Genomic DNA, 13,510 nt, shown 5'->3' on the forward strand with positions numbered 1-13,510 from the left:
GGTTTTCTTTTATTCTGATAAACGTTTCTTTATCTCTATGTATTCTATTTTTTAAGTATCTGTGCCAAAAAGGGGAGGAGGGCACACATTAATGAAACCAAATAAAATATAGACTAGATTTTCTTTGACATAAAGGAAATAGAGATTAGAAGCACGGGTCAGATCATTATTGCTTTTTAACCTGATTTAATTAAATAGATGTTTCAGACAGTGATTTGATGTGCTCATGTATGCATTTTGTGTTTAAGTTAGCATATTGTATTTTGAAGCCAGAGAAATGAAACAACAATTGAAGTAAAGGAATCTGCATACAAAAATACTATTTCATAAACAACATTCTAGGCAACTGCAGTTCATTAAAAATGCCCACATTAAATATGAGTAGAATGTTACAATTAATCTCATTTTCTCTATACTGGCACAAAGTAAATACTTCGGCAATTTATTTTCATTTGATATAGCTTAACTTTGTGTATATGTTTTTTTTCTACAATTCACTAGGATTCCTTCAAGGAATCTTTAGAGAAGGAAGATCTTTCAAACAGTAATATTTTGGGATTATACTTAATGATCAACCATGTCCCTAAATTCATATACATTTAAATAGTTAAATTTTATGATTCACATGATTTTAAAATTACAGTGGGCCTTTAATTCTAGACTGGATCTATACTTATTGTAGATGTATGCTAAAATTCATTCTATTCTACATGAATAATTTAAAATATTTTACTTAATATTACATTTTTAGACATAATAATAATAACTAAATTAATGTGTAATTTAATTGTGAAGAATTGACATTAAGTTTGTGCTTGACATTAAACTTTTGATTGCAGAAGCATGCATTTCAAAAAGACATCCACCTTAAATAAACATATTGCCAGCTGTAGCAAAACAACCAGGTAAGAAACTAGGCTGCCCCACCCGTGAAGTTCTTTTTGTCAGAAAGTCCTGGGTAACCTAGATAACTGATTACCTTGGGTAACCTGGTTTCTCCCTTCCTGTGCTCTAACTCCCATTCTTATGCTTTAAATTAACCAATAAAGGGTGAACCCACAAAACTCTAGACACCCCACCTTTGAACCCTAATAAAGGCAGAGCCCAGGTCTGTGCGCTCTCTTTCTCTTTTCACCAGTGACCTCACTATGTGGCCCTCCAGAATCTCTGAGTAATAATTTTGTTCCTCAAAGTTCCCTAGTGGTTTCTTACTGAAGTACAGCCTGCGATCATATTAAGAACAAGGGCTGGTCCAACCTCAACATTTGGCCCTGGTGGAGGAAATGTCTGTGAGGGCTCCTAAAAGCAATAGGAGCTGAGGCAAGTGCCTCAAGCATTCCTAGCAAAAAGCATCACTATCAATAGGCTGGGACCAACACAACAGTACCCATCTCTAAATTTTGAGATTGGTCATTATTATTCTGGTTGTAGATAATTTGATAATGGTTGATTTCTTAAATTTAAAAAAATATGTCTTTTGTTTTTGTTTTGCAGTGCCATTGTGAAATAAGATACCTTTGCAATTACCTCATTATAGTTAATAAATTGGTTCATATTACTAGAAAAATGGTATGATTTTATTAACAAAAAATTATTTCACCATTTTAAAGTCTGATGTAAAACTAAATCAATACTTGAATCAATAATTCATTTGGATTTTTACATGGATTGTGCAAATATTTTCATCATCACTTTTAGGATTTATTTTTTCCTATCTGATATACTGAAATGCATGAAGTATTTGAACAGACCCTTAGTATTAGGACAGGGAGTATATCAGATATTTCACATCTTCTCTCCACATATGTCATTTCATTTCTATACTTGTAGTGCAATTATAGTCTTACAGAGGCAGAGACAGGTAATAATTAGGCATTTAGGAGTTTTCCTGTGTTGGTAAGTACAAAAGATTCAGTTGTGAATTCTAATTTTAAAAATCATGATAAATAGACATAATCACTGATATATCTCACTGTGTCTCATATATGTTTCTTGACTTTTCAATACCTTTATATCATGATCTGTAAATGAGGGTGCTTGCTGTTAAAGATTCTTAGATTATGAGCTAGTTTATAATAAAATTAAACAGTATGATAAAAAATTTTAAAAAATGCTTTCCAATTAATGATACTATGCAAAAATAATATTAATACTAGAAATCATATCAGGTCATTTGGAAGCATTTTATAAATTATCATGTTTATCTCATTAAAAATTTATTACAGTGACCTAAAAAAAACCCAAATTTATAAAAGAGTATATATAGATATAGATATATAGATATAGATATACAGATATATATCTTTTGAATTAGTTGATAGGATTAATCAGGCCACTAGTCTTAAAAAGTTGCAATTTCTATAAGCAGAAAATTAAAATGTGTTGTAGCAGTGATGCTTTGTAATGCAAATATTTAAGAGATCTATAAAATGTTCAGGTTTTAGGTATATGATAAATAAATAAGAATCCTATAAAATTCATAGAAAATTTATAAATTGTTGTTATAGTCAAGGATAGATAAGTAAGTTCCATATGCTCTAGTGCCATTTTAATATTTAATTTTTTTCACATAATCAATTAAAAATAGGTTTGAAATTAAAATGCAATCAGTGCACTAACACCAAAGAATTTTGCCAGAATTAAAACTAGAATTACTATAGGAAAAATATACCATTTCAGATGCAGCTACATGTGAACACATTTGTTTTACTTAAAAGAACTAAGCAATCATTGTCATACATTGGGTGCTGATTATGTTGCCAGAAGTCTAGACATTATCCAATCCTCAAGGCAATCTGAGAATTAAGTGTTTCTCATTTTTCTGACAAAAATGCTGATGCTAAATTCGGTTCATCATCTAAGACCAAAGACTTTGTAAACAGAAGAACTGAAACTCACACCTAAAGATATTTCTCAGGCTCACTTATTCTCTGTCTTTCCCATGACTGTTCAAGTTTGCTCCCTTCTCTGTGTTATAGCACCCTTTTTTGTAACAAGGTACTGCTAATTGCCCGCTTTTCTTCCATATGGTTGAAGCTCCTCTTCCTGCACACAAGGATGCATTTCATGTACAAATTGAAGAGATGTGCAAATTCTCAAGGTTATGACTAACAATTGGAGTAGCTTCTTTTGGTCTATTTTATCTTGATTTTTAATATAGCAACAGCTATGTTTCTTTATTTTTAATTGGATGTTTACCATATCTTAGGATAGAAATCTCAGCAATGGCAGGGGTGGTGAAAGAGTGTAAATGGAGATATGAACAGTGATTCATTTGTGGTCATTTATTAAATAAGTATGTATATAGTGAGATAAATGTTATAGTTTATGAAATTTGAAGAAATGCCATTTAAACCTAATAAAATTAAATATAGTTAGCTTAGTAATTTAGATTACTGAATGAGAGAGAGATGAAGAAAGTAAACAAAAAAAAATTGGCAAGTTGAAAATATTTAGTTCCTAGCTTTTCTTAGGTAACATATTCTTATTATATCTTTTAAACTATAATATGGAAACATCTTTCACTAATTTATAGATAAATGAATTCCACTCAAAATATAATTGCACCTGAAACCTCTAATTTAATAGGTAATGCACAGCTAAGTGAATATCATATAAATTAAAAGGAATATAGTACAAAAATCATAAAATATTTATTTATTGACTGAATCCCCACCTCCCTCAAATATGGACTAGAACATTAATCATGCAGGTGAGCTTGGTGACCTCCTTCAATTCCCAGTTGTTCGTTGAAGATAGGAGGGAAAAATAGACATTACACTAACATTCAATGTTGGTGCTACTATTTTTTCTGTATAAAGCAGATGCTATGAATTGCCTAACTCATAAAATACGTTTTCTTTTCACATATCTTGGTGCCATTTGAAAAATAATATCTTGCAACTATTAAGTAAAAAGAGAGGGAATGGGGGTATGTGTGTGTGTGTGTGTCTTCTTTGAGGTTTATTTATTTGTGTGCTCCTTTGAAGGAAAAATAAATTTTTTCAGCACTTTTGAATTCCATGGTGTAAAGTTCACAAAACATCTTAGGAAATCTTTAAAAAATGAATTTCCTTGAAAAAGTAGAAAATTGATTTCTTTTTAGCAGGCTGGTTAAAATGGAACAGATAAGAGTCACTTAAGATGCATGTAAACAAATATAAATGATTTGTTAAACACTCCACTTTGAAATAAAATATTTTCTATTATTTTAGCCTAATATATATATATATATATATATACACACTCACAAAGAATATGAATACTTTTCATTAATTAAGTATAGACACTGATTATTTGGGGGAAATGCATCAATTTAATTGTTAGTGATTTCAGATACAATATGTTTAATCCCCATAATTTTAGGACCTGGCATAGTGCCATTTATATAAACAGCAGGTACTTGATAAATATTTATTGAAGAAGAAATGAACTATAATTTTGTTATAATTAGGTCTTTTAAAAAAAGTTAAGTCAATATATATCTCTCTCCTTTTCCAACAAAGTGATTTGTTTGTACAGTCAGAACTTAATATCATAGAGATTTTGTTGGTAAGCAGTAAATTGCATTTCATTTGAATTACTGTTTGTAAAAAAATCTTTAGAAAAACAATAAAAGCAAAGTAGAACTTTAGATATTTATATTTCATATAACATCATAAAGTATTTTTTAACTTTTTCTTCATTTTTATTATTTTTCTACTCATTTTTATATAAGTTGTTATAAGAATGATCTTTAATCTCTTCTACTTATAGATTTAGCTCAAATACAGTTTTTTTAGTAATACTAGGTATTTTGAGAAATTCTTAATGTTACTATCATCAAGCTTTAGCTATCAATCTTGTACACTGTATAACAGAATTGACCAAATTATTAAAAATTAACAATTATAAGATACTAAAATATTTTTCTGGAACAAGAGAAAAAGTAATATAACTATAAAGTAAAAGCTAGCAGCAACTCAATATAATATTGAGAATTACTAGAAATTCTACGAAACACAAACAGTCTAACTGAACAGTCTTTACAAGTGAAGGAAAATAATGTTAAGTCTATCCTTGACAAAACTTTAGATATATATTATTGTAAAGTCCTCATGATTTCAAATTACATTGTTACATTTAACACATATTAGGACAGCCAACGTGACATAAAACATGTATAAGAGTAAATGACAGACTTAAATAGGACAAATTGTCTCTGAACATTGCTTATGCAGAAATAAAGTTTAAAATGTGTATTTCTCTAATGTGCTCAAACAACTTTTTATTTTTTCATCATCTACTAACTACTTAAAGACTACTCAGAAATGCTTTTTTATATTTCTGAACCATGACGTAATAATTATTTTTGCCCTTAAGGATTACTTCAATATCTTTTAGGTTGCTCTGTTTGAGACAAACATACTTATTAGTAAACGGATGCCAGAAATTACTCATGGAGCCAACCATCAATTCCTGTCATCCTGGACAAGTCTAGAACATTTGCTTTCAGAACATTCTGTTAGTAGAATAAGTAGCTCCACTCAGCAAATCACTTCAGGCTGACATATTGAATATTTACCTAAAAGTTCTATGTGGCAAATAGTTTATAATGACCCCTGGATTATGCCAATTTTACAACAAATTCAATGCAGGCATTTTAATCTAGTTGCAGAGGAATAACAAATCAGTAACATTAAACTAGGGTCTTAAAAAAGCAAATACTACCTCTGCATTTTTGAACATCTTATTTCTTTGCATTTATAGGGTAAGGAAAAAAAACAAACAAACAGTGTCCCATGTTCACATTTTAAACTCTCAATGTTGCAGAGCTCCATATATTCTCAACCTATATTCTGAAACATTTTCATAAGAGTCATAATGGACACTAAGAAAAATTAAAATGTACCATCTTGTCTCATATTTTATTCCAACAACCTTAACTGATAGTAACTGAGGTGACTTAATTACTTCTTAGAAGTAAGTAAAATTGGATCTCTATTCCTCTACCCTTTATAAAACCTTTAAAAGCTCTATTTAATGTGTTTCCCAGGCCATAACAAAGAAGCATACTGTACCTCGTATGTTGCTGGATGTTGCAGATGTGGTTTGGCTGGCTGTTATGGCTACAGTGGTTGTGACTGTTGCAGTGGTAAGGGAGGGGATGATAGTAGTGGGAAGCAAAGTGTTGGGAACATCTGGTGAGTGGAAAAAAAATATAAAACAAAATCATATCATGCAAACAAAAGAGAAACACAAATGATTCAAATTACAAATACATATATCTTATTTGGGTTGAACTTTTAACAGGCTTAAACAGATTATCAGGTACAAAGCTGGCAGTACCACACAGTTCTTGTCATTTTGTTTTTCATTGATTTTTAATGCTCCTACACAAAGCAAAAACTTGGAGCAATGTTTGACTATAAGCAGATTGCCTGCAATATTTAGAGTAAAACTTAAAATGACAAGAATTCATTCGTTTGCTGTCGTTTAAGAAGTTTGACATGCAGTAGCAAAATACAGAGGTAAAACAGAAACTGACATGCTTTGTCAAAGAAGTAAACAAAGAAACAACACAACAGAAAATAAACACAAATAACACCACCATATAAGATTAAAGAAATGTTAACGATGGATGAATATATGCATGTTAAATACTCTGATTTTTTTTTAGGCAAACAATGATAGGAAATAGGATGAAAGCAGTCTTTAGATACAAACAAAAAAGAAGCCAACTGTTACTATTATTATTACCATTATTTTGCTTTTCCTTTTCTCACAAACGGTGTTAATGTACAGTTTAGAATCTTATAATTCTTACCCTGATTAGCTGGTAACGCCTTCTAACAATTTTGCAGTACCTAGGAGTCTTTAACAAGTATTGGGTCAACTAGCATGGAACTCAATATTCTGAACTGTTTATGATTTATTTTATTTGGCATACCTAGGAGAAGTTATTGAACATATATCTGAACCATAACATTCAACCCCTAGTCCATAATCAGTCAAAGTTGGCAAAAGTTGACAGTAGATTCAAATACAGAGAACATAAAAAAGAGAAAAATTAGCTAAAGTTTAACACCAAAATCTTCCTTTTACTCAAAAGCAGCTAAAACTTTGAAAAGCAGCATAGAGAACACTGAAACAATATAGCCAGTGTCAAGCAATGAGAACTTCAGTAAGATCCTCAGAGAGTCAAATCTTGTCTCAAGTGGATAGGCATAAAATGTACACAGTGAGGAAATTAGAAACCGTTCACAAATTACCTGTAATTACTGTGCTGGGGTTTGATTTCACATGTTTGCTACACAGCTCCTATATATTCAGAGTGTTTGACAGATTATTTTGCTATTAAAAAGCTTCCTGTCATTCTCTCAGTTAAAGTCTCTGAGTCACACCAAATTTTTTCTAGTTCCTTACTTCTGATAAACAGCCGTACTCAATCCTCAGACTTTAACCTGCTGAATTCTCTATGCTGGAGACATCAGAAAACAGCATGAGATCACTCTCTTATCTTTGGTATTTATGTTTACACCTGTTTCCTGGCCAGTCACATTAAGAAAACAACCTTCTGAAAACCCAATGGTGCTACATTAATCACTAGAGAAAATGGGTATTGTCTGGAGTGCGATTACCATGATCATAAAGTAGAACTGACTTCAACAACATTAAAAATGAATAAATATTATGTATATGTGCACATATGCTTCTTGTTTACTAATTTCTATAATAACTTCTTATTTTCATTGTAAGCTTTCCTAAATAGTTTAGGCAGACTGGAGGTAAATGAAAGACATTTTCTAAATTTAAAAAAAGTAATTTTAATTTTCACGCATTTCCAAAAGAGAAAATAATACATTCTTTGTCTGTTAGCAAAATCATTTGCTCATTAGGATCTCAAAATATATGTATTTCATTAGTGCAAAGGGAAATATCTTCCGGGGCTAACAAATATAAGAATATACAATGATATTAGTCCTTTAAAACTCCATGGAAAGAACCCAAGATTACCAAACCTATCACTGATTATAAAATATTACATTATTTGCTATCAGAAAATGGGTTAGAATAAAATTTCATTGTATCTGAAAAGCAGTGTTTCAAAACCAGCTATATTATTTGATTCTGGAGTGCAAATAACAGACTTTTTTTTTTTTTAAGCCAAAAAACCCCATATTGTTTGGATTTTTTTCCTAACTTCATATCAACAAAGATGGGTAATAATTAACTCTGATTTGTTTTGGAGATAGTCTATATATTTTCATGAGCATTCTTATATATACCAACAATATCCTATTTCCCATATGAAGATGCATGATATATAGGGTTTTGCCCACCAGGCTAATATTCAAAAAACATTTAAAAAATGGGTAGTTTTAATAATTGTTAATCCACTTTAAGAGAACTGTCCTAGAGTCTTCTACAGGGTCCAGATAGATGAGATAACACCACTAACCATTATTGACTCATAGTCTGGCTCCTGCTTATCTGCTCATCATTCTCATCTTCTCCCCTTGACTTCATATGTACCTAAAAACAAACTGGCTAAAAGCAATTTGATGGAAAGAGCCTTGGCCGATACGACAATTGGGTCAAGAAAATGACCTGTCAAATAAGAAATGTCTCCCAGTCACTGTTACATATTTTTAATCACTAGTAACATTATTTCATCCTACATGTTCTGAAACATTTTAAACACTTTCATTTTTGCAAAAATTTTGAGGGTTTCATCATTCTGTTCTTTCTTTTTATCACACATTCATGTCCATCCAATTATTTCAACTCTATTGTGAAATAGCAAAAGTTGAAATAATCTTAACATTCAATACCAGGAGATTAATCAGAATCAACTACAACTCAACAATGTAAGATTAGTTAGAATTAGTTGTAATTCTCAGAAAGGCCAAGGAAATTGTGTGATATTTCTCTTACCTAAACTTTCTATTGTTCTGATTTTATTGTTGTCAGTCTCCCCACTTGGCAATTAATCTTTGAATAGAACTCTGCCTACTTTATTGTTGGTACCCTAGCACAATTTAGAAGGTCAACAAAAGTTTACTAAATGAATTTGTTCATAGCATTATAAAAATAAAACATATTTTAGGGGATCTAGAAAAGTTCACTTTTTTGACAGGTCAACTAGTCAATATAGAACTAAAATATTTCATTACTTCTGCTCAAAAAAAAATTATTCTCTGTGTTTAATACATACAGACAATTTTTATTTTCTGAAGGATACATTTTCAAGATTATAACCTACAAATTCTTTCTTCAATAAATTTCCTTGCTAACAAAATGAATCTTTGCCTATATATCCTGCAACTTTGAAAGCTGTGTGAGCCTGACCTGAGATTCATGTATTCCACACCACCTTATGAACTCTCTCCAGTTTCAACTGATTTGAGACTTTCCAAGAAAGGGTGTAAGACGACGAGGGCTCACTAAGTAACTCTCATTGTGATCAGTGGTGAATGATCTCAACAAATTTATGAGTTGTGTATTATTATCCCCACTTAATGGATGAAAGAACTTTGAGATAGTTTCCTCATCTTGAAAATTACACACATATGTATAAATATGTTATATTATAGAGAAAATTTTTTTAAACCTAAGTATAATGCAAAGAGAAATTTCTCTAACACTCCCATCTCAAGATCATTTATTTTATCTGTATGATAGTAACGCTTCTTTTTCTTTTTCTTTTTTTTTTTTTTGCCATACGCGGCTTCTCACTGTTGTGGCCTCTCTCGTTGCGGAGCACAGGCTCCAGACGTGCAGGCTCAGCGGCCATGGCTCATGGGCCCAGCCGCTCCGCGGCATGTGGGATCTTCCCGGACCGGGACACGAACCCGTGTCCCCTGCATCGGCAGGCGGACTCTCAACCACTGCGCCACCAGGGAAGCCCTGATTGTAACTCTTGTCAAGGCAGAAATTAGTAAAATTCTGAGCTGTCTTCCTAAGTCCAAATACCCAACTCTCTAGTTTTTATCCTACAAATGAGTGGCAACATTTGGAAACATTCAGCAATTATTTTAAAGGTCCTGGTTTGATGCATTCCCTTTTGCCTTTTATTTAAACATTGATTATGAGAATGAAGCTACATTTTCATAAGGAAATATGAAATTGAAAACATGAGTAATAATAATTTGCCTTAGTTTTAAGGTATCTAGAATTCTGTACCTTTTAAAAACCACTATGTTGTTACTACAAAGAATACTCAATCAAATATAGTACAGGATAGAAAATGCAGGTCATTTTGTCCCCAAGACACATCCATATTTGTGTCTCCAAAGAATAAAAATACATTGATTCATATGCAGAAGAATTACAAACATGTGCACACACATAATGAAAGTAAGTTACTCCTGGTTCAACATTAATTTACTAATTCTGTTTATAAAGCCACATAATCTGCAATCATATTAATAAGTAATTTGCTGAATATGACTTAAATTTAGAAGATTTTAATATATGTCTTACATGTTTACATCCTATGATTTAAATGGACACTAAGATAACTATAAATAAAAAATAGAAAAATTAATGGTATGCAATTTATGAATATTAAAATTCAGGAATGATAACTGTCAGACAGGTCAGTCAATTAACTACATGATATTTCATCTCTGTTTTCTACAATACAAAGATGGGCTCAAATTTTTATTGTCATTTTCCTTGGAGAGCATGTTAATTTAATCAAATACTGTTGAATTTGCCTGGAAAAAAAAATGGTTAAAATAAGAAGTTCATCATTTACAATTTACAAAAGAAATTTACTGTATTATATATTTTCTAGATGTTAAAGTATAAATAATGAAGTTAGTAATTGATAAAATATCTAGTGCATAAAAAAAGGTATCTTGAGGAGTGCACAAAGTGAAAATAACTAGATTTTATTTTTCAATTTTAGTTTAGATCTGATCAGATAAATTAGCAAATACAGATAAATTATTCAGATATAATTTAAATCCAAACAAGAGAAATTTCAATAAAGTTCTTCAAAATCAGAAATAAAAGCATATTCTAGTTAATAATAAATTTGTTTGAATATGATATAAAAATATTTTCAAATTGTTAAAAATTTTTATCACAATATATACAAATGTGTAACACCAGATTCTCTGAAATTGTGATTATGTGTTTAAAATCTTTGCCTAGCACATTAAATCTTAGGGAACTACTTATTTACTATATACTAAAATGGATAAATCTTGCTAAAATAGCTTCATGATTTAAGTAAGATATTAAAATTAATTCATAGCGGTCTATGACTCACTATCTAAAACTTTATAGTTTTAGTGAAAACTATAGTAACCATAGTAAAATCAGAGATGTCCTTTAAAGGAAAAATTTGAGCATTTTTATTGATAGAAAACTGAGAAAAATAAAGGTCCCAGGCATGAAAATATTTGCTTATAGTTTTACCTACACATAAGATGTGGATTAAAATAAATTACAGTTTTCATTTTGTTTGTAACATATATAAAGTGCTGTTCTGACATAAAAGGAAAATTCAGGAGTACTTCAATAATATCAGACAGAACCCCAAATCTAGTCAATTGCACAACTGCATATTAGTGCAAAGTCTAAGTAGGCTGCAAAATTACTCATGTGAGTGAACGTTGGGTTACAAATAAATGCAGTGTAAATACTGTGCGTTACTTCTGTAAGAACCTATTCATTTGCAGAAACACAATTTTAGCTCACACAACAAAGCTGTTGAGTCAGGAAACTAAAATCTTTGTGTCCGGAGACCATGGCTAAACTTTGCTATGATAAAGTCATCAGTCCACCATGTCTCCTGCTTAACCTACATGACTCTGATGTGAACTCCAAACTGCACCCACCATTGTCTTCAGATACCTCAATGTTAAGGTTTTCTGGAACAACAGGGATAGAGGTCTTCAGAGCATATATATGCCTGGCTTCTTTTCTTTATTTCTTATAGTACCAAGTTAACATAAACAGAAAAGCAAAGCCTGGAGCACAAGACATCTTCCCTGACACAAGTGCTTTCCCCAAGTTCTAGACTCAGCTCCTTCTGTTCTCTTTGCTGCCATGTTCTCAGAGCCACATCCTGTTTCACAACATTAGTTTTCTCTTTCTTGTCTATCTTTCAAGTCCAGTTTAAATATGATCTCATTTGTAAAGCATCCCCCAATTCTGTAGAGTTAATACCTTCCCTCAGTGTGCTTTCAAGCACTTTGCACACACCTCTACACATGTTTATTATACATTATATGACCATGACATGTATGTTTATGTACCTATCTTTCCAATAAACTGTAAGCTCAATCTTTATAAATCAACTTGTCTTTGTTTTTAAAAATATGATTTTGACTTGGGGCAAATTTACTCTGACCCAACCCCTCAGTATCACCCAATCTCATCTTAGAATAGTCTCCCTTTTCTTGATGTACCTAGTGAAACACCACTCTCAAGTTTCAGCCTGATTCCTACCTGCTCTGTGAAGACTTCCTTGACCACATAAATTCCCCTTCTCCGAATACTTTTTGTGTTTTCCGAGTTTACCTCTGCTTCCCTCATTTTGTTATCTATACCCCGCTGCCATGACAAAGATGTTTACATTCATGACACACTACTATGAACACACCCAGGGTTATGTATCTCTCACTAGCTACATAGCTCTCTCTCTCCTTCCCTACTTATCAAAATACATGTGTAGCACTATGGTAACATTTAAAAATTTTCTCTAATTAACATAATCAATTAATACACTCAATTATTCTAACTTTTATTAATAATAAAGTTCACCGTAAACAGAATACATATCAGAGCTCTTCATGAAATCAGTGGTTGAAAACCGGGAGGCTATCACTTTCATTTGGCACTTAATGATTACTAGTGTTTTCTTTTGTTTTTGTTTTTTTTTTTCATGAACCAATAAGATGATAAGCTAACAGAAGAATTAGACATCAACTCCATGGTATATTTCTGTGCTTCCTTAGGGTTCCTAGCTCTATGCTTTGAATTTGACTGGTGCTTTATAAATAATGCATCTTTTGGTGGTAATAGCAATGTTGTCAATAGATAGGAAATGGTATCACTTTTAATAACGTGAAACAGTAATTGGGCCTTATACATGGTTAATCTCTGTAAAAGACTGTCCTCTCTCCTCCTTTTACCATTCATGAGGTAATTTTTAGGAATTCCTGCTAAGAGTCTTCAAGTCTAAAAAATAATTTAAAAAATTAAAATGCAGCATACTGAAGAATCTTATATTCCAAATGCAGTCTTTCAATGTTTTTAAAAGTGTTAGAGCTCTAAATCACAATATCCAATTCAAAATAATAGAAAAGGGGCCCTTTTTTTCACATCCTAATGAAGGAATTCGAAAAATGCAACCACATTTTGTTATTGGAGCTTATTAGAGCACAACAGATTCTGTATAACCTTGTCAAAATGAAATCAGTTCCAACAAGCACTGTATACAATAAACTGAAGAGTGGTACAGCACCTTTTTTCCAGTAACGAGCTTTTCAGGTTAAAGGTATGTTCTGTTCTC

The 13,510-nt window shown here is 31.4% G+C and overlaps 1 protein-coding gene across 1 annotated transcript in view; it reads right to left on the reverse strand.

Annotated features, from left to right (window-relative positions):
* Positions 1 to 13,510, reverse strand: part of CADM2 (cell adhesion molecule 2) — a 232,954-nt gene that overhangs the window by 54,091 nt on the left and 165,353 nt on the right. The window contains exon 8 of the mRNA XM_060149062.1: positions 6,060 to 6,179. Coding sequence (XP_060005045.1) covers positions 6,060 to 6,179 — 120 coding nt within the window. The remainder of the gene's footprint in view (positions 1 to 6,059; positions 6,180 to 13,510) is intronic.

This window comes from Lagenorhynchus albirostris, chromosome 5 (assembly GCF_949774975.1).
Source record: "Lagenorhynchus albirostris chromosome 5, mLagAlb1.1, whole genome shotgun sequence".
Taxonomy (NCBI): domain Eukaryota; kingdom Metazoa; phylum Chordata; class Mammalia; order Artiodactyla; family Delphinidae; genus Lagenorhynchus; species Lagenorhynchus albirostris.